The sequence below is a fragment of the Ranitomeya variabilis genome, chromosome 4 (genome assembly GCF_051348905.1).
Source record: "Ranitomeya variabilis isolate aRanVar5 chromosome 4, aRanVar5.hap1, whole genome shotgun sequence".
NCBI lineage: Eukaryota > Metazoa > Chordata > Amphibia > Anura > Dendrobatidae > Ranitomeya > Ranitomeya variabilis.
The window spans coordinates 482127133-482153601 of NC_135235.1; the positions used below are offsets into that span (position 1 = coordinate 482127133).

The 26469-nt window shown below is 45.8% G+C and overlaps 1 protein-coding gene across 14 annotated transcripts in view; it reads right to left on the reverse strand.

Annotated features, from left to right (window-relative positions):
• The window catches only part of PHF20 (PHD finger protein 20), a 125518-nt gene that overhangs the window by 17428 nt on the left and 81621 nt on the right, over window positions 1–26469 (reverse strand). For 8 of the 14 annotated variants that reach the window (XM_077251882.1, XM_077251888.1, XM_077251880.1 and 5 more), the window contains 5 exons: window positions 22780–22866; window positions 18551–18700; window positions 16398–16558; window positions 15751–15850; window positions 14044–14239 (listed from right to left, as the gene is read on the reverse strand). In XM_077251882.1, coding sequence (XP_077107997.1) covers window positions 14044–14239; window positions 15751–15850; window positions 16398–16558; window positions 18551–18700; window positions 22780–22866 — 694 coding nt within the window. The remainder of the gene's footprint in view (window positions 1–14043; window positions 14240–15750; window positions 15851–16397; window positions 16559–18550; window positions 18701–22779; window positions 22867–26469) is intronic. The other 6 variants (XM_077251887.1, XM_077251885.1, XM_077251891.1 and 3 more) reach the window with 1 other exon arrangement.

Genomic DNA, 26469 nt, shown 5'->3' on the forward strand with positions numbered 1-26469 from the left:
CCCTGGCAGAAGGAGCAGTTGGATCAAGAGCTAAACAGGGAAATGATTTCTGCAAGGACAAGAGACTTCCTGTTCAGAAAACAGGATTTTTGGTTGCTTACCGTAAAATCTGTTTCTCGGAGCCTCCATTGGGGGACACAGGAACCATGGGTGTATGCTGCTGCCACTAGGAGGCTGACACTATGCAAATAAAAAAGCTAGCTCCTCCTCTGCAGTGTACACCCCACCGACAGGAAGTAGGATATTCAGTTAGTGAGAAAGCAGTAGGAGAAGCAACGTGTAAACGAGAAAGAATAATAATATTATAATAATAATAATCATCATCATTTATACAGCGCCAACAAACTTAAGCAGCGCTTTACAGTCTCAGTTTCAAACACTCAAAGAGCGTTCAAAGAACAAAAACGTTAACAGTATAACACAATAAACAGAGCTGTTCAACTTGGGAGGGTGCTGTGTCCCCCAATGAAGGCTCCGAGAAACAGATTTTACGGTAAGCAACCAAAAATCCTGTTTTCTCTATCGCCTCTCATTGGGGGACACAGGAACCATGGGACGTCCCAAAACAGTCCCTGGGGTGGGAACAGCAGAAAATCTCCATTCAGGTCAGAGGAACTCACCACTGCCGTCTGCAAGATCCTTCCCTTCCGCCTAGGCTGGTAACTGTCGAAGCGCAGGTATGGAGTTTATAACCCTTGGGAAAAGAGTGAACGGAACACCAGGTTGCCGCCTAGCAAACTTGTAGGGCGGATGCCCTATGGTGTACTGCCCAGGAGGCGCCCATTGCCCGGGGCAGAGTGAGTCTTAATACCAGGAGGAATCACTCTGTTCTTGAACCGGTGAGCCTCCAGAATGGCAGGTCTGATCCAGAGAACAATCGTAACCTTGGAGGCCGGCAGGCCTCTTGGCGTATCGTCTGGAATGACAAAAAGACAGTCAGTCCTCCTAAAGAAGGCGGTCCTAGACAAAAAGACCCTCACCGCCATGACCAGGTCTAGCCTGTTCAGCGAACGCCCCAGAGCAGGACAAAGGTGGGAAGGACGATCTTATTGAAGTAAAAGGAGGACACCATCCTGGGAAGAAAAGGCGGTGAAGGCCGTAAAACTACCTTATCCTGGTGAAGAACCAAGAAATGGGGAGACAGGAGAGAGCCACCAACTCCGAGGCGCGCCTATTGGAGGTGATGGTCACCAGAAACGCCACCTTGCGGGACAGGACAGTGAGGCCTCATGGGGAGGTTCAAGGGGGGAACCCCACTGAGCCTCCAGAACAAGATTGAGGTCCCAGGGATCCGCGGGAGTCTGGTACGGGAGAGCCGCATGCGCCACTCCTTGAAGAAAAGTTCTGATCTGAGAACGGGACGTATGTAAATCTTTGTACCGTGATAGCCAGTAGCTAAGGACCTCTGAAAGGGACTTCAGAAAAAGGATGGAAAAGGTTGCTATCTGACCCTTCAGAGAACTAAGGGCAAGACCAGCATCAAGTTCTACCTAGAGAAAACAGCCAAAATGGAAGGTTTCAACAGCAAAGCTGTTAACTTGAGCCACCAAGAACTCTGCGGCAGATGGGTCCCTGGTACAGAAAATCCGACCAGACTGGGGGCCTCCAGTGGGAGTCCGCGAGACGATGGATGATCTCAGTGAACCAGAACCTTCTGGGCCAATGTGGTGCGGTCAGAATGACGGGCACCCCCTCCGCATTGATCTTCAACAGCCTGGGAAGAAAGGGAAGAACAAATTGCGACCCAGGAACGGTCAAAGTATTGGTATCCACAACAAGAGGTTCGCGGACTTGGAAACAAACGGAGGAACTTTCCTAAGCAGACGGGCCGCCAGGAGATCCGTGTCCGGAGTTCCTCATCAAAGGCAAAATTGAAGGAAGACCTCCTGAAGCAGGAACCCCTGTCCTGCCGCAAGGCCGTCGCGGCAGAGAAAACACTGTGGCCTAGTAATCCACGCCAGGGATATGCACTGCAGATAGTGCAGAAACCGTCGCCTCTGCCCAGAGGAGGATATTGGATACCTCCGCCATTGCCAAGAGACTGATTCCCTCCCTGGCGATTGACATAAGCCACAACTGAGGCATTGGATGTCTGGATTCTGACTGGCAGACCTCTGAGAAGCCTTTCCTAGAGACTCAGGGATAGAAGAAAGTCCCCTATCTCAAGGGTATCGATCGGCGGAGAGGACTCTTGCTCCGACCAACGCCCCCTTCAATGACAGATGGTGAGAAAACACACCCCAGCCGGGAAGGCTGGTGACCGTCGTCACCACCTGCCTTGGGAGGACCAGACCTGGGAATGAGAGGGGATGACAGCCACCAGTTGAGAGGCTATTAGAATCGGTCGGATTGGAGGATCCAGAGACAGTACAGACGTGTCCCACTGAGGAATGGGCTGCGGAATTGGTCTCAAGTGGAACAGCGCAAAAGAGAACGCTTACGGAGCGGTCACCATGAATCACAGGAACGTCGTAGCTGAACGGAAGGAAGGCAGCCGGGGACCCTGCAGAGAGCGAACTCCGTATGGAGAATTGCCCGCTTCTCAAGAAAAAACCCCCGGCGGTGTCGAACAACATGCCTAAGAGGACGAGACGCTGACTCGGAACAAGACAAGACTTTGTTCTGTTGGCCAGCCACCAGAAACGGGACCGGGAGTCGAGGACGATGGTCAGACTCTTCTGGGCCTGAGACTTGATGAGGATGACTTCAAGGTACGGAATGAGCACTAGGCCCCTGATCTGCAAGGAAAATCAGGACATGGAGCAAGGCATCTAGGATATCCATGGAGCACAGGAATTTCTGTGGATCCATGGAAGCCAGGACTGAACAGAGGAACTTCATCCTGAAATGCCACAGGCGGAGCCTTCTGTTCACTAACTTCAGAGACAAAATGGGCCGAACAGCGCCGCTCTTCTTCGGCACTACAAGCAGGTTTGAATAGAAACCTGTGAAGCGTACCTGCTGTGGAAAGGAAAAACCTCCGAACAAAGAAAGAAGGCAATGGACGCAAAGAAACCTGAGATCAGAGGAGCATCCCTGAAAAAGACAGGAGATGCCCGCCCAAACTGGAAGAAACGCTGGGCCGTTGGCACGAGTTATGTTGAGGAAGATCTGCCAGGTCTAGGCCTGGTGGACCAACCATGGGAGTTGTGGGAACGTCGGGAAGGGATAGGCGTAAAGGAAGCCTTTTCTCTAGCCAGACGAGATCGCAGTCTGTGTTAGCTAGAGGAATCTTCCGACGCCACAAAACAGCGAATTAATCATTTGTTCCAGCATGTAGCCAAAGAGACCGGCCCCCTGGAAGGGGAGGCCGGTAAGCGACTTCTTGAAGACAAGTCCGCCTGCTGCGTCAGATGGCCACCATATTGCTGGACGCGTGCACAAGCCGCGCATCTAGGGAGGCAGATACCAAATATTACCCTGCATAGGAAATTTGGTCCGTCAGGTCAGCTAGCTCCCCCGGAGGGGCTCCAGCCAGGGTGCTCTTACAAGGCTGTTTGGTCCATCTACCTATGGTCCCTGAGACCAAGGTAGAGGCAATGACCGAGGCACAAAGTAGAAGCAGCCGTTTCAAAGGCTAATTTATCCAGCGGATCTATAATTGTATCCTTTGAACCTATGCCAAGTTGGCAGACAGTCTGGGAGCTGAATTGCCGAGGAATCAGTCCAGTTAGCGATGAGCTCAGGAGAGAAGGAATATAGGATGCCGAGACGCTTTCCTGTCTGAAAGCATCTGGTATGGCTTGCATTTCCCCTGGTTAAGTACCACTACAAATTCATTGTGTGGGGCAAAGACCTTGGAAGGTGGTTCGACCGTCTAAACGAAAACCGCCTATTCTGCGGGTTCCGTAGAGGTATCCATGATGCTTAGGGTCTGGTTGATCGCATCTGAAACTTCCTCTGCAAACATGACCAAGGAAGTCCATTTCTCTCTCGAGAGAGGAGGGTCAGGAAGAGGGATCTCACTGGTCCAGACCAGAGAGCAAGATGGAGCAGGAAAGAAAGTTGTCAGACGTCCATGGGGCTGATGGTGGACGTCCTGGTCTCCTCCAACCGACAGGCTCTGGAGGGCGAGTGGGTGGGGAATGGAGCTGGGACCGAACCTCTAAGCACACTCGTGTGCTAGGATCATGGTCCTGCTGTCGGATCAATGAGGATACGGGGTGGCGGTACATGCCGTACTCATAGTCCATAATGTCGGATTACAGGTGTGACTGTTCACCCTGTATCCCTTCTTGTGGCCTGAGTTGAACAAGGCTGGTCGGAAAATCCTGTGACCCACTAGCCATTGCGGTCAGTCACGGACACCAAGGGCGTGACATCCTGGTGAGGTCTGCCCCAGACTGAGACAGAAGGAAAGCCCACCCAGGGATAATCATGGGTCTCGGTCTCACCCTTAGTAGGGACTCCTGGACAGGGAGTTGCTGCAGCTGACAAGAGGAAGCAGGAGGACGGGAACGCTCTCCTTATAGGATTAGGCCTGGGAGCAGACCCACTAAATGATGCCCGAAGGTTAGGGGAACAGGAGAGGGGAGTAATAGACTGCATAGCAGAGTTACTCACAGTAATACTAGAGTCCTGTAGACTGCTCCCGGCTGTAGCGGCGACCGGCATCATGGCACAGGTCCAGGGCACCAGCAGGAGACGGCGACCTAAGGAGGATGCAGGGGACCCCGCTGGAGAAAGCGTGTGCTGGCCGATGGTAACCGTTGAAAGGGCGCTGGAATGTGCGCCCTGCTGCGATGTAGCGGCAAGCAGTGGTGTAGAAGTCATGGGCCCGGGAGCACCAAGATGGCGCCGGTGGGCGGGGAGTAAAGAGATTGTCGGGCGGGAGAAAGCCCGCCCGAAAAAAACTGGAAGTGGAGGAGCGCGGTACCGGAAGTAGGAACCGGCAGAAGCCGAGACATAAATTAGAGGCCGGCGCCGCCGGAAAAGAGACCGCGGTTCCGGAGCAGTGCGCCGCAGAGCAGCGCGGCCGCCTGCCAGGGCCGCCAGAGGGAACGCAATTGCCAGGGTCGCGGCGCCAAAGTAGGCCCCGAAGCCGGGGCCTAAATTAGAGGTCGGCGCCGCCAGATATAGGAGAAGACGCCGCCTTGCAGCGCCGAAGCCCGTAGGAAGTAAGTAGCGCGGCCGCCTGCTAAGGCGGCCCCGCAGGCACTACATTGCTGCTGCAGAGGGAAGTGGTGCCCCTGTAAGAGGTGACATTGCGGCCGCCGAACAGAGAGGCTGCAGGGATGAAGGGGATAGGAAGAGGGAAGCGCGGCAGCCTTTACCGCGCGAGATAAGCTCGACTAGGGGCCTGGGATCCCCATTAAAATTATTTCAGCGCCGCCATAGAGGGTCGTGCAGCGCGCCTGTAGGAACTTCTACTCCCCCACACTAAGGGTGGGCAGGGAAGGATCTGGGGGATATAGGGAAATACTCACCTAAACATCCCACGCCGTCCGCTACTAACCTGAGGGGAATGAGACGTCCACGGAGCTGTGATGGATGTCCTCGTCTCCTCCAACCGACAGGCTCTGGTGGGCGAGTGGGTGGGGGACGGAGCCAGGACCGGACTTCTAAGCACGCTTGAGTGCTAGGCTCTTGGTCCTGGAGAGGGATCTATGAGGATACGGGGTGGCAGTACACGCCGTACTCATAGTCCGCATTGTGGGACTACAGGTGTGACTGTTCACCCTGTATCCCTCCGGAAAATCTGAAAAGAAACGACGCACATTGAGGTAGATAAGGGTCTAGTGAAGGACCCGTGTCCACCTCCTACTGACACTAAGCGAAACTGAATATCCTACTTCCTGTTGGTGGGGTGTACACTGCAGAGGAGGAGCTAACTTTTATTTGCATAGTGTCAGCCTCCTAGTGGCAGCAGCATACACCCATGGTTCCTGTGTCCCCCAATGAGAGGCGATAGAGAAAGAGCAGATACAATTGCTCATTTTGCCTTTCTACAAAGTTAATTCTTCAGTTCTAAGTACACAGTGCTATATAATATGATGATTAGAATATATTAAGAAGATAAACACTTTGATGGGAGGAAGAGTGTTTCTTAAAAGTGGTAGTCTCATCTTCTGAAACTGCTTGGACTATCACCAAAATAACATTGGTAAATAGTAAAGGAGATCAATATATATTAAACCAAACATAAAATTGCTGGAGAAATTTCTGCAACTGAAAAATGCTTTCCATTTATGTGCACAGATAAGCCAAATTAAAAACAAATGAGACCCTTGTAGAAATTTCTGCAACAAATATTCCAAGTGTGAACACACACTTCTATAAAGCTCTTCCGCCAGTGCATTTCTCTATGAGACATAAGCAGTAAATCATTTTTACTTGGCAGGATTTAGTCTTAGGCTACTTTCACACACAGCATATTTGCTGCGTATTTTTACGCGCGCGTATTTTGCTGCTGCTTTACCTGCGTTTTTTTAAAAAGGGAAAAAACGCAGCTGCTTTCACACACTGCGTTTTTTTGCTGCGTTTTTTGCAGCTGCGTTTTTTTCAGCATTGTGTACTGAAAATAAAGTTTGTTTGAAAAAAAAAAAAAGGGGAAAAAAAAAAAGTCATTGAGGTCATTTCCTGTCTTTATGACTCAGAATACAATACACACTGGAGTTAACATCATGTCGATTCTGCCAGCTGCAATGGCCTTGAGCCAAAGACGCCTCAGCAAGCGGAACAGACATCAGCTGGGGTTTACTAACCCCACTGTCACTAACCCCAGGTTACTAGGGCAGGCGTCAGTCAGACGCCCCCCCTCGTAACCCTGTACGGTAAAAGTAAATAAAGACAGACACAGAAAAAATATTTTAATCAACAGGCAAGAAGTCTTTATTTGATTCTAATTTAACTCCATCATAGTTACCTGCATCCGTAGCATCCCCGACTCTGCTTCATCAGTTCACGGGGCTGAGAAATCAAATTCATGACTTCTCAGCCCCGTGACAGACCTGGAATGAGCTTCCAGCGCCTGCGATCAGCTGACTATCAGCTGACCGGCCGGGACATCAGCTGGTTTGTCGGTATACCGATCAATCACATGAACGGCCGGGACATCACCTGATTGGTCCAATCAGCTGATGTCCCGGCCCGTTCAGTTGATTGATAGGGATACCCACAAACCACCCGATGTCCCGGCCGGTCAGCGAGACAATCAGCTGATCTGCCAGACGCTGGAAGCCGCGGAGGGGACCGGACGCCTCATCCATCCATGGGATAGGTGAGCATCCATTTTTTTTGCTTTCTGTATGTAGTGCAGACATGCTGCCACTACATACAGTGCACGGGGGACACACACGGCACACGCACAGGGGGCACACACACGGGGGATACTTACCGTCTCGATCAGCAGCCCCACGTTTATGCTCATGGCCTCATAGAACCCATTCATACAATAAAAACACAAAACGCTTTAATTGTGGATAAAAATGGCCGTGTAGTTTATTTAGGGTTACATAAATTAATTAATCACCAATAAATAAACTCCATAAATTATAAAACCAAAGTACCAAACTTTTCCAATAAACCAATCCACCCAGACATGGGTGATTTTCCCACAATTAAACTACACGACAGTAAATTTACAAGAATTCAGGGGAGGGAGGGTGGGGTCTTCTTTATCTTCTTCCGCTGACAGAATGACCAGATACCACAAAACAGGTGTGTATATATTCAAAAAAAGAGCGGCAAAGCTGCTTACAGCCAATAGAAAACCATTTCAATAGCTGCCAAACATACCAGAAAAAACTGGATAAAACCAGTTTCACACTTTCAGAGATGACTGACCTGACCTTTACTTGACCTTTCTTCTGACAGAAAGCCATATTAAATGACAGGGTCCATGAGGCCATGAGACCCCCGCTATATTTCTTTCAGGTTTACGCGGGGGGGCTAACATGGCCTCATAGAACCCATTCATACAATAAAAACACAAAACGCTTTAATTGTGGATAAAAATGGCCGTGTAGTTTATTTAGGGTTACATAAATTAATTAATCACCAATAAATAAACTCCATAAATTATAAAACCAAAGTACCAAACTTTTCCAATAAACCAATCCACCCAGACATGGGTGATTTTCCCACAAGGCCATGACTCAGCGAGACATGGCCCCCCCCAAACCACACAGCCATTTTTCAATGATAGTTTGTAAGTCCAAATTAAAAATATCAAGGCCAATATCAGATAAATGAACCAAATCAGGCCTATAAAGGCCCAGTAAAAAACCCTCCAAATCCAAATGCCGGAATGAAAACCCTGAAATTAAAAGAAAAAATTTTTCCATGGATTTATTGACCCTTCTCCGGATTTTATCTAAAAAAGAAAATTAATTGTTGTGCCACAAAAGTCTGGGAATAATCTTGAAAAAACAAAGTTTGAATCAGGCAGAATTTGTTTAAGATAAATAAAATCGGATCGCATGGCCGATAATAAGTCAAGAGTCCTGATTTTTCCAAGATCATTCCCAGCTACATGAAATATAATTAAATCAGGGGAAGGAAATTTAATTAGCCATTTCTTCACTTCAACAACCAGGCAATGCCATTTCAAGCCGCGAACTCCATGCCACCAGACCTGAATATCAGAAGGATTAAAGGATAAATATTTAGTATAAGATCGTTGGCTGGCCCTCTTCCTGGCCCAGAAGATAAAAGAATGTCTGACTATCCAAATGACTAGCGGACCTGAAAGAAAAACAATAATTAATAGTCATAAAGATCATGTCGTACATATAATTTGAACCTTTTGGAGTTCCATCTTCCCAATTCCTTTATCCCTGAATCAGAAAGCCCGGCCCTAGAGGCCTCCGTAGCTGCTCCGATTCTAAACGAATGAGATGTGATTTTAAGGTGTTTTTTACCCAAAAAGCTTAAACATTTCTTTAGGACAAAATTAAATTGAAAGACCGTAACCGGAGAAAAATCACTATGAATGAATAATGGGCCCTGTCCCATAGGTCTGACCTTAATCCAATTTGCCATGTTATCAACAGGGCAAATGATTGAGACATGGATTGCTTTAATGTTCAACCTAGATCCCCTGCCTAATTGATCTGTCTTTAATTTTATTATAAATAAAATTAAAAAACGACTCATGAATCTGGACATCCAAAATCATGAGTCCCGAAGGCTCCGATTTCTTAACAGAAACCACCTCACCAACGCGAAGTGCTCCAAAAAAGGACAGAGAAAAAATAGAGCTAAATAATAAGGCTTCCTCAAAACTTACATAAACGTGGATGAGACAGGAGCACAATTCTTTCAATAAAGACAGGGAAATAGGTGGTCTCGAGTCAGGTATAAAATTGGTTTTCCTAAAGCCTTTTAAAAACTGCTTACTGGGAAAAGATTAGTTAAAGCAATACTGCCAGAAAGTTTAAAGGAAAAATGAAACTCCTGCTAGGCATTTCGCTATTGCCGAGTAAGACAAACCGTTTTCTACTATCGATTCAGCAAACTTTAGTGCTGCTACCGGATTAGAAACTGTTGGGTCAAAATAATGTAGGTTGCAAAAATTGTTCCATTTCAGCCATGCAGCCGAATAGTCAGCCCATGATCTATTAGATAACGATTTTTTGATAAAATACTGTATCAGAGTGCAACCATGTCCCAAATTGAAAGGGGTAAGAGGGTCCTTCCGAATCCACGTTGGGAACCTGCAGGAAAAAATTCGACCACTGACGATTTTGTAAAGAGTCAGTTATGAAAAGAAATTTGCTCTTTCCCAACTTTGCTTTCAGGCATTGTAAGACCAATTGTCTCAAAATTCTGTCAGCAAAAGTATTTTTAGAAGATAACGTGTTGATAGAAAAAAAAATAAATAAATAAAAAAAATAAAACTACTGCCTGGTTAGTGGAAAGGAGTAAAATCGTGGAATTCTGCATTAGTGATCCCCAAATAAATATTCCTGCAAAAATAGAAAATAAAAGTTCCAACACATTACGTTTGAAGATAGTTTCTTAGACACCCAACTTATTGGCCACTTGGATGGACATCCAATGAGAGTCAAATAAAATACTGAAGCCACACTGGCTATCCGCTGTGAAAAGAAAGGGAAAAGAATCGCCAGAGACAAAAGATCTGCCATTATGCTCTGACAAAAAGGAGAGCCAAATTCTAGCATCTTCCTTTAGGTCAGAATGGATACTAACATGCGAATGAGGTGAAGATACACCTTTAGTGGCATCCTATAAACTTCTGCCAAAAGCCCGACCTATAGGAATGACGCGAACCGCAAAATTCAATAGACCTAACAATGATTGAATTTCCTTAAGAGTGACCTTGCTCTTGGCTAAAAAATTTGATAACGCAATGCGCAGTTTAAAAATTTTCTCATCAGGAAGTCAGATTCCATTTTTTGATAATCAAGAGTGATTCCCAGAAACTCGAGGGATCTAGGCAGACTAACTGTTTTTTTTTTTTTTTTGTTGTTGTTTTTTTTTTTTTTTTTTTTTTTTGAGCAATAGGAACACCAAAGTGCTCACACATTTGGATAAATTTATTGAGGGTATCTTCGCATATTGAGGAACCATAAGGACCGATAAACAAAAAATCATCTAAATAATGGAGGATACCTGCATCCTTACAATTAGTTTGTAAAACCCAATGAAGAAATTAAGAAAAACTTTCAAAATACGAACATGACAAAGAAAAGCCCATTGGCAGGCACTTATCAAAAAAAAAAAAAAAAAAAAAAAAAAAAAAAAAAAAAAGCAGTCATCAAAATAAAAATCTAAAGAATTAAATCCACACGGGTGAACAGGAAGGAGTCTAAAAGCAGACTTAATATCTGACTTGGACATTAAAGCATTAAAACCAAATTTCTTGAGGATAAGTGGTGAATTAGCCGGAAAGAGCCCTCATCTATTTTTTTTTTTTTTTTGGCATAATACCCAATGGTGATATATGGAAATTAACAAACAGCGGGGTTAAAAAAGGGCCTGAAACTCTGCTTAATTGAATTTCATTAATAATTTTATCCCTAGCTACCTCAGGGTGACCCTTTAAAGAGGGTAAATTAGGAACAACAAAACAACCCGCCCCTTTAAATTGTGGGATAAATAATCATTCAGAAAAACCATTAAAAAGCAGCTCACTGGTCTCCTGGTTGGGATATTTGCTTAGCCATACTGACATGTTTGCCAGAATCACTGGCATCTGTGCTTTTTGAATTAGGCTCCTTACGTGAGGACTGTTGAGCTGCTTGTTACTTAAAACATTTAGACATAGGGTGTGAGTTACCACAGAACGAGCACTCATGGCGGAATCTACAGTTGTTCCACTTACAAAAGGAATCGTTGAAAGCGAAACAAACACCGCATTTACTTGAACTAGAAGGGGTGAACGGATAATTTGTGCCTGAAAGCTTCATCATAATTCCAGCTTCCAGGATTATGTCCAAGTGCTGAAATATCTTGCTGCAGAAATGGGGAGATTTTTCACCCAAAACTGCAGCAAAAACAGAAAAAGCTTGCACCCAGTTATTGAAAGATTTAAAGATGGATAAAATGATTATTCCAAATAAGCTCTTTAACAGAAGGGCTTAAATGGAATCCTAAGGGCTGTCCCACACGTCCAGATAATTCCGGTACCGGAATAAATCGGTACCGGAGTTATCCGTGTCCGTGTGCCTGGGAACTCACGGAGGCCATACCTGCGGCACACGTGTGCCGCCCGTATGGCGAGTGGGTACCACACGGAGCGTGTGGTACCCACTCTGCATGGTGCTGAAGCTGCGATTCATATCATCCCTGCAGCAACGTTTGCTGCAGGGAAAATATGAAGAATAGTGTTTAAAATAAAGATCCATGTGTCCGCCGCCCCCCCACCCCCTGTGCGCCCCCCCGCTGGTCAGAAAATACTTACCCGGATCCCCCGTCGGCAGTCGCTCCTTCCTGGTCTGGCCGTGGCTTACTGTATGCGGTCACGTGGGGCCGCTCATTTACACTCATGAATAGGCGGCTCCGCCCCTATTGGAGGTGGAGCCACATATTCATGAGTGTAATCGGCCGCATACAGTAGGAGGCGCGGCCAGACCAGGAAGGAGCGACTGCCGACGGGGGACCCGGATAAGTATTTTCTGACCAGCGGGGGGGGCGCACAGGGGGTGGGGGGGCGGCGGACACATGGATCTTTATTTTAAACACTATCATTCATATTTTCTCTATAGCAAACGCTGCTACAGGGAACATATGAATGGCGGCTTCAGCACCATGTGGGGGGGACAGCGCTTACTGTAGCGCTGTCTCCGGCACGCCACACGGACCCCAGACGGAGAATGTCCGTGTGAGGTGCGTGTTTTACACGGACCCATTGACTCTATTGGGTCCGTGTAATCCGTGCGCTCCCACGAACACTGACATGTCTCCGTGTTTGGCACACGGAGACACGGTCCGCACACGGTCCGCACAAAATCAATGACATCTGAACAGGTGCATTGATTTTTATGGGTCTACGTGTGTCAGTGTCTCCGGTACGGGAGGAAACTGTCACCTCACGTACCGGAGCCACTGACGTGTGAAACCGGCCTAAGGGAGACAGCTCACATGTCAGAGCTTCTTTAAAAGAGTTAACAGGGGCGGTGTTAGCTGATGAAATGTCAGAGATTGCAGCACTGTGTACAGCTGATGTGACAGCAAGGGGGGGGGGGGAATAGCTTCTTTTAAAGTTTCAGCTAACACTTTCTTTATGATGTCTTTTTAATGTGAGTGTGGGACAGACAAAGAAACATTGAAAGTCTCACCCCTTGATGAATGCTGGTCGTTTCTCTGCTCCATACAGCAGCTGGAGCTCGAGCCCTCCATGTTGGGCAAGCTCATATGGGAAGCTGCTGTAAGCGGCGTTTCTTCATCCTCTTCTGAGTGTGATGACAGGGGATCCTCCCGAACCGGTGGTCTGGACCGCAGCAGCAGAAGCCACCGCTGTTGTAGAATCCAATGACACCGCAGCGCTTTTACGGCTGCTGTGTGTTGAAGACATCCCGGCCGCTTCAGATGAGGCGGTCGGCGCTCTGTCATGACGCTCGTGGTGGAAGTCTCGCGCTGGGCTGCGAGAATTCTGAGGAGGGCGGCGCCGCAACTTCCTTCTTCCTTCTTGGACACTGCGGCTGGAAGCAGGCGGCGACGCCGAAGGAGAGTATGGGGTCCTTTGCCTCCTGCGCCTCCCTGAAGCGGTGGGTGTCGGCAGGACCAGAGAGGCTTGACACGGCGACCGAAGGGTATCTTCTGGAGGATGAGGGACAGCATCGGCAGGCGCTAAGATAGGTTTCATAGCCAGGCACTGCCTCAGCCAGTCCGCTCCATCCTCGCCGTCGGCTCTAGTCAGGAGCTGTTGCAGGAGATTCTCCATCCTGGGGTATGTGTCTTCTTTATCTTCTTCCGCTGACAGAATGACCAGATACCACAAAACAGGTGTGTATATATTCAAAAAAAGAGCGGCAAAGCTGCTTACAGCCAATAGAAAACCGTTTCAATAGCTGCCAAACATACCAGAAAAAACTGGATAAAACCAGTTTCACACTTTCAGAGATGACTGACCTGACCTTTACTTGACCTTTCTTCTGACAGAAAGCCATATTAAATGACAGGGTCCATGAGGCCATGAGACCCCCGCTATATTTCTTTCAGGTTTACGCGGGGGGGGCTAACATTCTGTTGAAGGACTCCATGCTGCTTCACTGGGGGGCGGGGGCTTCCCTCTTCCTGTTCGACGTCACGTCCGGTCCTGGGTGTCAACCCCTCCGTACAAAGACGCCGACACCCAGGACAAAGGCGCTGTGTGTGGACGGTAATATGGGGCCCTATGGGGATACGCAGACACGCCGCTGCGTAAAGAATTGACATGTCAATTCTTTTTACGCCGGCGTGTTTGCAGACAAAAGCGCCGCGTTTTTTTGCGGTGTGTCTGAACGGCAAAGTGAATTTCTCATTCACTTTGCCGGCAGACGAAAATGACATTGCGCATTTTTGAAAAGCGCCCGCAAAATAGCGCTCAAAAATGCGCTATGTCTGAAAGGAGCCTTATAATGTATAGTATGTACTCACTGTAATATGCTCATCTTCAGCTGCAATCCATGCAGGACCTCAATCACACGCTGCACATCTCCTAGGAGCTGATGTGTTGCAACAATCTTCTTTGCATTTTGATGGGAGTAGTTTTCCTCAAGAAATGATAATCCATGCATATGACCTTCATTCAGCCACTCTTTATCATACCAGTACTTTAGACTCACACGTTGTCCTAAAAGAAAGCAGGAAAAAAAAAAAAAAAAAAGAATTACTCATTCAATAAATCAAGGCTGTTCATTAAAGGGAATCTGTCAGCAGGTTTCGCTATGTAATTCTAAAACAGCATGAGGTAGTAGCTGAGACAGCCCAATAAGTGACACATCACTAACCAAAGTGCAGTTCCAATACAATAAGTGTTTTATAAGCAGGAGATTAGCACTGTTGGACTAGCTGTGTGCATCTTGGTCTAACCTCGCCCCAACACTGTATATTTACAGTAAAATGCTAATCAATGTACACAGAAAGCTGCTAATCAGAGGTATGGACCGAGTCAGCTTTTGAACTCTACTACAAATAAAAACTGATTATATCACAACAGCTGCACCCAGTAAACCAAGTGATACATTGCTGGAATCAGGGTCTCTTCCCCCACATTATGCTGCTCTCTGATGAGGTAGCAAAAACATAGTGACATATTTCCTTTAATGAAGTCCAAATAACCTAGTGACGTAGGAACAGTCTTGGGAAAATGAAAAAGGAGCATCAGCAAAAGGAGGACTCCTGTACTGTAGAAACCCATTATAATAATTAATCCCCATGTGCATGGATTTGGCTGGTCAGTGATGGTGTTTAGAAGCAGAATCTACTAGGCAATGTGCCGTATTTTCCGGCGTATAAGACTCCCCCCAACTTTTCCATTTAAAATATAGAGTTTTGGATATACACGCAGTATAAGTCGGGGGTCATCTTATACGGCGTGTGTGGAGCTCTGAGGTCACCGCATATGGAGCAGGGAGCGGTCCCGGACGGTTCCCATGGTCTGGAGGAGAGGAGACTCTCCTTCTGGCCCTGGGATCAATATTCATGTAAAAAAAAAAAAAAATATGAATAAAAATAGGGATATACTTCCCTTCCAATGGCCCCCGGAGTTCTCCTGCCTCTCAGCAGTGCACGTGGCGGCTTCCGTTCCCATGGATGCATTGCACGAAGGACATTTGTGACGTCACGGTCGCGTGACTGCGACTTCATCTCAGGTCCTTCGCGCAATGTATCCCTAGGAACGGAAGCCATCACGTGCACTGCTGAGAAGCAGGAGAACTCCGGGGGCCGTCAGAAGGCAAGTATATCCCTGTTTTTTATTTTTATTACAGGTATATGGTTCCCAGGGCCTGAAAGAGTCTCCTCTGCTCCACCCTGGGTTGCCATCCACAGATGATCCGTTTACTTTGTGCATGGTGGGCATAACCCTATGAGGGAAGTAGGCGGATCAATGCATTCCTGTGTGTGCAAAGAATGAGCATGCTGCCTATTTTTCCGCGATGCGATTCCGCCGCGGAAAAATACGCAGCATTAATAGCCTAAAAGTGTATTTTCTCTGGTGACAAGTTTCCTTTAAAGCAACTGTATATACATACCAGTAGTTTGCGGTATAAAATCCCACTGACAGTGTCTTTAAATGTAAACTATAAAACAAAAAACAAAAAACAAAACAAACAAACAAAAACATACAAACAAGAAACGTACCGGGTGGATCCTGGCAGACGTAGCAAGTGTATTTTTCAGGTACAGTGTCTTCTAATAACCCCATACAAACTCCATGTTGCCAACACAGACATTCTTCACACTGCCAAAATGTATGGGAGAAAATGAGTGGAGAATTCTAGTTCCAGCCAATAAGACTGCTTATTAAAGGGCAGCATGTCAATATGTCTTTATCTTTAGTGAATACTAGTCTTTCTAAATTCTGTTGGGAAAACAAATCAATTGGGGAAAGAGATGGGAGGATCGAGCAATCTGATGATAGCTGGGCTGTCAATTTCCAAGAGGTAGAAAACCTCTTTAATCCTATCTTTGTGCCATATCGAGAGCCATATGAATGACAAAATGCAATGCGATTCTCCACTTAGAGGAAGGCGCCATTTGTGGTGGATTCATTTGTATCTATAAAGATGTACTGCTCCCTCTAGTAATGCAACCCAATACACTAAACTGGGACCTAAGGTCAGATCCAGGCACTTTTTTTTTTTTTTTTTAAAGACCTTTCTACATAAAATAGGATGCAAAGCCATTCAGTTTATCTTGTGTGAAGCCATCTGTAAGATACAAACATGCAGGCCAAGGAGTTGTGAAACTAAGTAGACAGCCATCTGAATCACATCTCCAGATTCTACCTGAATCATGAAGTCATTTTCTTCCTGCACCTCACACATGCAGCGAACAATTTCACACTCTGTTTCTTCGTCCTCTGCATTGGTGACGTCAATTTCTTCATTGTAATCGTCATCGCTCCAAAGCAGGCTTTCTGTACATGAATCACTTAGTGTCTCCTCGTCTGTTCAAACCGAAAAGTAAGTTACAACCATGCACTAGACATTGCACTGAACATAAAGAGGATTCTTGGTGCTTGCCATAAAATCTCTTAGCCTTTATTAGGGGGACACAAGAACCATGGGCATTGGCTGCTGCCCCCAGAAGGCTGACACACCCACCCACTAGCACTTGAAGAAGGGGCTGTCACACAGCTTAGGTGACCTGCCATGCTGGGGACCTCTGCAGGTGGGTTAGAGTACCAGGGTTGGTCATGACGATAAATTAATGAAAAACCCTTGTTAGCTATACCCCTAATTAAGACAGGACAGTCAAACAAACAGGAAGGGTACACATTGCTGAGTGACGTGGGGTCTCCTGGGCAATTTGTGACTGGAGCGATGGGTGGGCTCAGGCACAGCAAGTGGCAACAGATCGATCTAAACGTTCAACTTGAGTCAGACATGATAGGCAAAGGAGGAATAGGTGGCTGCAAGGGATGGCATCGGTCGAGGTGAAGTCTAATGTCAGTCCCAAAGTCAGATAGCGCCTACCAGGTCCCGATTACAGTTGTAGAATAAAGGCGAAAAGACAATCCAGCAGGAGAAGAAGGGGACAGGAGGAAGAAAACGCAAGGGAAGCCAGTGCTGCCACTGATTGCTCCACATCCCTTCTTCTGCGGACCTATCAGGGAGGCCATAATTGAGCCAGGGACTAAATTAGCATAAGTTCAGTGTGAGTAGCAGAGATAAGGGGAACAGAGACTAGCTGGGAGACAAAGTAGCTTGTGCTGGTCAGAAGGACAAAATGGGCAGACAGTGGCATGTGAGCAAGAGATACTCGCCTGTCCTGAGTACTGGCTGCTTGGGGGGGGGGCAAGATAATAGGCAATATTGTCCTGCCAGTCAGATTAGAGGGGAGACAGACTCAACAGTTCTCACGGTCTGCTGTGGGATACCAAAGTGGCCACTTTTTGCTACGTTTACAAGCCTACAGAGATTAAAAAAACAAAAACAAACCACAAAAGTAGGTAAAACGATCTAGTGATCCCAGTGTCAGCTGTCATTGTGTTCATTGTCCTGTAGGAAGCAAAGAACAAAAAACTAAAACAGAATTAAAATATGGTGCCTTATGCCAAAGAGATGCAGCAGTAATTCTTTAAAGCAGGAATAATATTTAACTGCTGATTGCTTCCACAGGAGAGAACCTGCTGCGTCCCTCCACCCCGATGCACGTTTCACCTTGCTTCTTCCACACCCCCAGAGGAAGCAAGGTGAAAACACGAGTCAGGGTGAAGGGACTCAGCACAATTTTTCCTGTGGAAGTCATCAGCAGTTTTAGTTAAAATCAACTTCTTATACCCATAGCTGGAAAGGGATCCACTGTAGGTACCAACATTTATCAGCTTTGTACTAATATCTTAGCTTATTTTGATAAAGTACACTGGTACCAAGAATACTGAACACAGTATGGTGCTTCACTTATCACTATTCCTGCTTACTTAATGATTTTCCTCTGCATCTATTTGGCATGAGGCACCTTATTTTAATTCAGTATGGCTGATTTTAATATGATTAATTTAAATTTTTTATTTTTTTTTCTTCTTCACTATAAATCTTTTTTGCTCACTTCTTGTCCTGAGATCTTTTCTTCCCAGCGGTCATTATGTATTTATGTATGATGAAGTGTTATCCTCCCAGTGGTTAGGGATTTCTTGGGCTGCTTGTTTGTTATTACGCCTCCATGACAAGTAGCTACACCAGCAGTAGACTGGTGCAACCTGCGAGAAGGATCCAACTTGTTATGTGCACTATTCGTGCCCCACCTTCCAGGGGCAGCAGCCAACCCCCATAGTTCCTATGTCCCTCAAAGAACATTCGATAAACGGATTTTCACTCTTGTGCCATGAACTCCCAAAACCTTGATACATTTTTTTTTGACAGGTTTTTATGAAATTGCGGCAAAAACGCAAAGCGTGACTGCAGCCTTTAATACTACCCAGCTCATAGCTACTTACCACTTATCCTGGTTGTTTCTCTGCGCTTCACATGATCAGTGGTTTTTATGGAACAAGAAATTTTATAATCTGCACCAATCTTTACGGGGCTTGTGTTTTTGGGTGACAGTGCCTTTGAGATATCAACATTTTCTTCACTTCCAGATAGCTCTACAGAAATGACACAGGAGTGGATTGTCAGAAGCCAGTGTAATAATGTGCTAACAAAGAACAAGTGTAAAGAACATGCGGCGGGCACACAAGATGCGATTTCTTACAGTCTAGCCTTTTAGGTCCTGTTCATAATATTTCATGGCAAGAATATTAAGGAACGCAAGTACAATTTGCAAATTAATCCTGAGTATATTGGTAATGGCTTTATTTTAAATGAAAGTCAAGATGATTATGATAATTTTGTCCTTAAATTCATAAAAACAGAGAAAAAGTACCAGCCGTTTTCTTATTTCACGATCTGTGAGCCATAAATGAAGTGTGATCAGTGTGTGCATTAAATTACTGATCAGTCTTTTGCCATTTTCGGCACCGCTGAACTCCCCCTCCTGGACCTCGTGACCGTACCTGGACCAGCCAGCACACGCTGTGTGACCAGAAGTAATGGTTTTTATACGATACGATGTGATAAACTATTGATCCCGGGGAAATTACGGTGTCACAAACAGCAGTACATAAAATATTAGGACATGAATCTTGCACAAGTATACCAACATTACAGAACAAATAAATGTGGGTGATTGAGGTATACAAGTCACTGGTAATTGACATTAGCACACCAGCAATCAGTCATTGTCGTCTACCACCCTTAAGGAAATTATTACACATCCCCATAGCAGTAGGTACAAACAATTTCCTGAAATTCTCCTTCTTACACCTTAGTTGGATTAGACGGCTGCTGAATGTGCTCTTCTGCTTCAAGAACAGCTCGTATAGTGGGTGTATATCATTGATCATTATAGCCCTACACTTCTTCTGAATCCTATCCTCCAATACCTCCTCAAAAGAGTCCAGATGGAGGCCAACAGCCACGCTTGCCTTCTTGATAAGTTTGGTGAGCTTATTAGCGTCAGATACTTGCACACTACTGCCCCAGTATATGATAGCAAAAAAGATGGCGCTTGCCACAACAGACTGGTAGAACATTTCCAGCATTTTACTGCACACATTGAACGACCTGAGCTTCCGAAGAAAGTACAGTCTGCTCATTCCCTTCTTGTAAACCTTTTCTGTATGACACCTTTTCTGTATGACACCTTTTCTGTATGACACCTCCAATCGAGTTTACTGTCAAGGTGAACCCACAAATATTTGTAGCTCTCAACAATCTCAACCTCCTGGCCAGGAATAGTGATCGGGAAGTAATCCTCTTTTTTCCTTCTATAACTCACCACCAACTCCTTGGTTTTCTTTACATTTAGTTCTAGACAGTAAGGCTAGTTTCACACTAGCATTTAGCCGGGCTGCAGACTACTTCTGTGAAGCTCCGCCCACTGCTGCGCCTCTTCATTCAGCTCCGCCTATGGCTGCATGTGCACCCTATCTTTAACATTGGGTACGCAGGCCATGCCGCTGTATGCAGATGCCTCCGCATACGTCGTTTTGATGGTGCGACGACCTGCGCCGAACGCAACGAGTTGCAATTTCATGCAGATGCCGCACCGTCAAAATGACGCTGCGGAGGCATCCGCATACAGTGGCATGGCCTGCGTACCCAATGTTAAAGATAGGGTGCGCACACCGCATGCAGCCATAGTCGGAGCTGAATGAAGAGGCGCGGCAGTGGGCGGAGCGTTACGGAGGAAGTCCACATCCCTCCACAGCCCAGCTAAACGCTAGTGTGAAACTAGCCTTAGTCTGGCACCAATCCACAAAGTCAGAAACCACCCTTCTATATTCCTCCTCCCCCTGGCCCCCACAATGCCCCCTACAATCACAATTACAATTATGTAAGCCTATGAGACTTGGAACGAGGCACTCAAACTCGCATTCAAAATTTGGTAACAGTCCACAGTGTGATCTGGCAAGCTGCAGTTACAAGATGGAGGAAAGGGATCGGAATAGCACTGGAAAATCAAGAGAAGACCTTGGCAATAGGTTCAATGCACTTACTGAACAGACATTACAAATGCTGAAAATACAAATCCTGAAATAAAGACAAAAAAACTAAAAGACACGCCAGAATGGTGATTTAAAGGGGTTGTCCAGGCTCTGGGTTCAAGTCGGCAGTTCCACTGTGTGAATGTAGTCTTGTGTATCTTTACAGTGAACGTTGTCAAGATACTTCCCTGCCAGCACAAGCTGCATGCATGCGATCACATGCAGACTACAAGTGTGTGGCCTCACTCAATATAAAAGAATAGAGCAAGACTGGACAAGTATAGCTGGATTGTGGCCAAAAGTATGCAATCTTTGTGACTTCGGCTACTTTCACACTAGCGTCGTGCACTGCACGTTGCAATGCGACGTTGTGGCGCACTGACGCAAACTGTGAAAGCGCCGCACAACGGTGGCAGCGGATGCAGTTTTACAACGCATCCGCTGCCCCATTGTGATGTGCGGGGAGGCGGGGGCGGAAAAGACGGTCACGACGCACAAAAAAAGTTAGGCCTCTTAAACACTGGCGTCGTGCACTGCACGTCGCTATGCGTCGGTTTGTAGAAAAAACGCATCCTGCAAAATTGCTTTTGCAGGATGCGTTTTTTCTCCATAGACTTGCATTAGCGACGCATTGCCACACGTCGCAACAGTCGTGCGACGGTTGCGTCAGACCGTCACCGCAAAAAAAGTTACATGTAACGTTTTTTTGTGTGTTGTGACCGTCGTTTCCGACCGCGCATGCGCTGCCGGAACTCCGCCTCCCCGCACATCACAATGGAGCAGCGGATGCGTTGTAAAACTGTATCCGCTGCCACCGTTGTGCGGCGCTTTCACAGTTTGCGTCGGTGCGCCGCAACGTCCCATTGCGACGTGCAGTGCACGACGCTAGTGTGAAAGTAGCCTTACATGTAACTTTTTTGTGGCGACGGTCCGACGCAACACGACGGTTGCGACGTGTGGCAATGCATCGCACTGCGTCGCCAATGCAAGTCTATGTAGAAAAAACGCATCCTGCAAGCAATTTTGCAGGATGCGTTTTTTCTACAAAATGACGCATAGCGACATGCAGTGCACGACGCTAGTGTGAAAGAGGCCTTCCTCACAGAGCAAAATGCTCGATGTCAGGATTCTCCAGAGCCGGAAGTTGGCAGACATGCTGACTGCAAGAATACAATTTGAATACCTCCAGCCACACTGTGTCTAGTCAGCACAACCATCACTCAGCTCTGAGCATCTTAAAAAGAGTACCCTTCTTGAGATTGGTGGTGGTTCCATCGGACTGCCAGCAATCAGCAACATAATACTTACCCTGTGCATAGAATGTAACGTGTCAATCTGGTAAGACCCATTTAAATCTTTATTGAAGTATCTGAAAGCAGGTTTTCTCTACCAGTCGCACTGCATTTTCCTTCTTTTATGAAATTACACAAAGAACTAATGGAACAGGTGCAGACTTTGGGACCTATTCATGAAGATTGGTGTAGCGCAAGCTCCTGCTTCGCCAGGGTCGAGGGTACGCGGTACCAAATTCATTAGGAGGCGCATACCAATTAATTTGGCATCTCTGGTAAGTGGTGCGTCCATAGAAAATGCTGGCAGGCTTGATTAATTCGATTGAGGTATAGCCAAGACCCTTCCCCTCCCCCAGCTCCACCCATTTCGGTGGAGCTGATTTAAAGTGGCATGAACACAATAAAAAGGTGCAACAGTTTTATGCAACTCCTAGTTGTGGACAACTCTTGTGACAAAGGCTGCGATAGTAACCACAATTATGCAAATTGTGCAGTCATCAATGAATCCTGACAGCGTGCAGTGTGCGCACTGTGAGGATTCACAAGGCTGCAGTCAGAGTGACTAGTGCAAACTTGAACCCCAAGCCTGCACTATCCATTTAAGCTTTGGTTTCTCCTATTTCCACTTAATAGCCAAGGAAATTGATGTTCCATTACAAACCCCATAGGCACGATATTGACAGCCCTTCGCGCCATCCAGTAACTAATTTTGGAACAAAAGGCGGTGGTCTTTTATGTTGGATCCACTTCTGTTATTTGCAGGATATAAAAGAATCTTGTATATGAATAAATCATCTAACATGTCAATGTTCCCTAACTGCAAAGTAAATGAAAACATAAAATTACCTGACTTTGTTCTTTTCTTCTTTTTTTTCTTTTTCTTTGATTTAAGGCTCAAAAGCTCTTTAAATTTCTCTTTTACATTGTCCTTAACTGTAGATAAGGATTGAAAGTTATTCAAATTGTAGGAACGTTTGGGCAATATATTGAAAGCTACATATGCTTTTTCATATTTTCAGGATAGTTCCAAAATATTATCAACAGGGAGAAAAAGGTCCTCTTAGACGATGGCTCCCATTATATGCATTTCACTGAAGCCAAAACATGAAATGTGAAAAACACAAACAGGGCCATTTCATTGATGCTTTTATGCTACAGAAGTGGGTTAAAAGCTTTGAAAAGAAATATTTTTGGCGCGATGAGTTGCAAAAATTTTGCAACTTTTATTGTTTTCGCACCACTTTTGATCAGCTCCACCAAAATAAGCAGATCTGGGGAAGCGTGGGGTTATGGCTACACCCTCAATGAATTAATCAAATCTGCCGGTATTTTTTACACAAGAAATGCTACTCCAGTCCTTCATCGGACTAACATTTCTGGTGCAGCGCACAAAGCACACTCCACTTACCAGAGATGTCAAATTAAGTGGCAGGCGTCTCCTAATGAATTTGGTGCCGTGTACTCAGCTTGCCATACACCAGTGTTGATAACTTGGTAAGGTGACTCCAACAGGGCAGGTGTTAATTTGCTGCTTGCTGGGAGTCTGACTGATGGGACCACCACCAGTCCCCTGAATGGAGCTCTAAAATGCACTGTTAGAGCTAAGTGATGGTTGTGCACTTATTGGTCAGCAAGTTATCAGGTGTCCCATGGATTGCATGAATGCTCTGTTCAAAATCCCTATGGGACCCATACCCAATGGCTCATCGGGAAGCTACAATCCATCCATGTATTACATGGACAGCCATTCATGAGTGGAAGTAGCTGCCCTGGGACATCAAAGCCTAAAACCATGGCATCTCCAATAAAAGTTTATCGCTCCAATGCAACTATAGTAATAATGAAGCAAATTTACAGATAGCCTTAGTTTAACCCCTTCATGACCCAGCCTATTTTGGCCTTAATGACCTTGCCGTTTTTTGCAATTCTGACCAGTGTCCCTTTATGAGGTAATAACTCAGGAACGCTTTAACGGATCCTAGCGATTCTGAGATTGTTTTTTCGTGACATATTGGGCTTCAAATTTAGGTCGATAATTTATGCGTTTATTTGTGAAAAAAACTGAAATTTGGCGAAAATTTTGAAAATTTTGCAATTTTCACATTTTTTAATTTTTATTCTGTTAAACCAGAGAGTTATGTGACACAAAATAGTTAATAAATAACATTTCCCACATGTCTACTTTACATCAGCACAATTTTGGAAACAAATTTTTTTTTTTTGCTAGGACGTTATAAGGGTTAAAATTTGACCAGTGATTTCTCATTTTTACAACTAAATTTACAAAACCATTTTTTTTAGGGACCACCTCACATTTGAAGTCATTTTGAGGGTTCTATATGGCTGAAAATACCCGAAAGTGACACCATTCTAAAAACTGCACCCCTCAAGGTGCTCAAAACCACATTCAAGAAGTTTATTAACCCTTCAGGTGTTTCACAGCAGCAGAAGCAACATGGAAGGAAAAAATGAACATTTAACTTTTTAGTCACAAAAATGATCTTTTAGCAACAATTTTTTTATTTTCCCAAGGGTAAAAGGAGAAACTGGACCACGAACGTTGTTGTCCAATTTGTCTTGAGTACGCTGATACCTCACATGTGGGGGTAAACCACTGTTTGGGCGCACGGCAGGGCTCAGAAGGGAAAGAGCGCCATTTGACTTTTTGAATGAAAAATTATCTCCATCGCTAGCGGACACCATGTCACGTTTGGAGAGCCCCTGTGTGCCTAAACATTGGAGCTCCCACACAAGTGACCCCATTTTGGAAACTAGACCCCCCAAGGAACTTATCTAGATGCATAGTGAGCACTTATAACCCCCAGGTGCTTCACAGAAGTTTATAACGCAGAGCCGTGAAAATAAAAAATAATGTTTCTTTCCTCAAAAATGATTTTTAGCCCGGAATTTTTTATTTTCCCAAGGGTAATAGGAGAAATTGGACCCCAAATGTTGTTGTCCAGTTTGTCCTGAGTACGATGATACCCCATATGTGGGGGCAAACCACTGTTTGGGCGCACGGCAGGGCTCGGAAGGGAAGGCACGCCATTTGGCTTTTTGAATTGAAAATTAGCTCCAATCATTAGCGGACACCATGTCGCGTTTGGAGATCCCCTGTGTGCCTAAACATTGGAGCTCCCCCACAAGTGACCCCATTTTGGAAACTAGACCTCCCAAGGAACTAATCTAGATGTGTGGTGAGCACTTTGAACCCCCAAGTGCTTCACAGAAGTTTATAACGCAGAGCCATGAAAATAAAAAATAATTTTTCTTTTCTCAAAAATGATTTTTTAGCCCACAATTTTTTATTTTCCCAAGGGTAACAGGAGAAATTGGACCCCAAAAGTTGTTGTCCAGTTTCTCCTGAGTACGCTGATACCCCATATGTGGGGGTAAACCACTGTTTGGGCACACGTCGGGGTTCGGAAAGGAAGTAGTGACATTTTGAAATGCAGACTTTGATGGAATGCTCTGCAGGCGTCAGGTTGCGTTTGCAGAGCCCCTGATGTGCCTAAACAGTAGGAACTCCCCACAAGTGACCCCATTTTGGAAACTAGACCCCCCCAAGGAACTTATCTAGATGTGTGGTGAGCACTTTCAACCCCCAAGTGCTTCACAGACATTTATAACGCAGAGCCGTGAAAATAAAATATAATTGTTCTTTCCTCAAAAATTATGTTTTAGCAAGTAATTTTTTATTTTTGCAAGGGTAACAGGAGAAATTGGACCCCAACAGTTGTTGCCCAGTTTGTCCTGAGTACGCTGGTACCCCATATGTGGGGATAAACCACTGTTTGGGCGCACGTCGGGGCTTGGAAGGGAGGGAGCACCATTTGACTTTTTGAACGCAAGATTGGCTGGAATCAATGGTGGCGCCATGTTGCGTTTGGAGACCCCTGATGTGCCTAAACAGTGGAAACCCCTCAATTCTAACTTCAACACTAACCCCAACACACCCCTAACCCTAATCCCAACTGTAGCCATAACCCTAATCACAACCCTAACCCCAACACACCCCTAACCACAACCCTAACCCCAACACACCCGTAACCCTAATCCCAACCTTAACCCTAATCCCAACCCTAACCACAACTGTAACCCCAATACACCCCTAACCCTATCCGTAACCCTAACCACAAGCCTAATCTTAACCCTATTTCCAACCCTAGCCCTAATTCCAACCCTAACCCTAAGGCTATGTGCCCACGTTGCGGATTCGTGTGAGATTTTTCTGCACGATTTTTGAAAAATCTGCAGGTAAAAGGCACTGCGTTTTACCTGCAGACTTACAGCGGGTTTCCAGTGTTTTTTTGTGCGGATTTCACCTGCGGATTCCTATTGAGGAACAGGTGTAAAACGCTGCGGAATCCGCACAAAGAAATGACATGCTGCGGAAAATACAATGCAGTGTTTCCGCAAGGAATTTTCCGCACCATGGGCACAGCGGATTTGGTTTTCCATAGGTTTACATGGTACTGTAAACCTGATGGAAAACTGCTACGAATTCGCAGCGGCCAATCCGCTGCGGATCCGCGG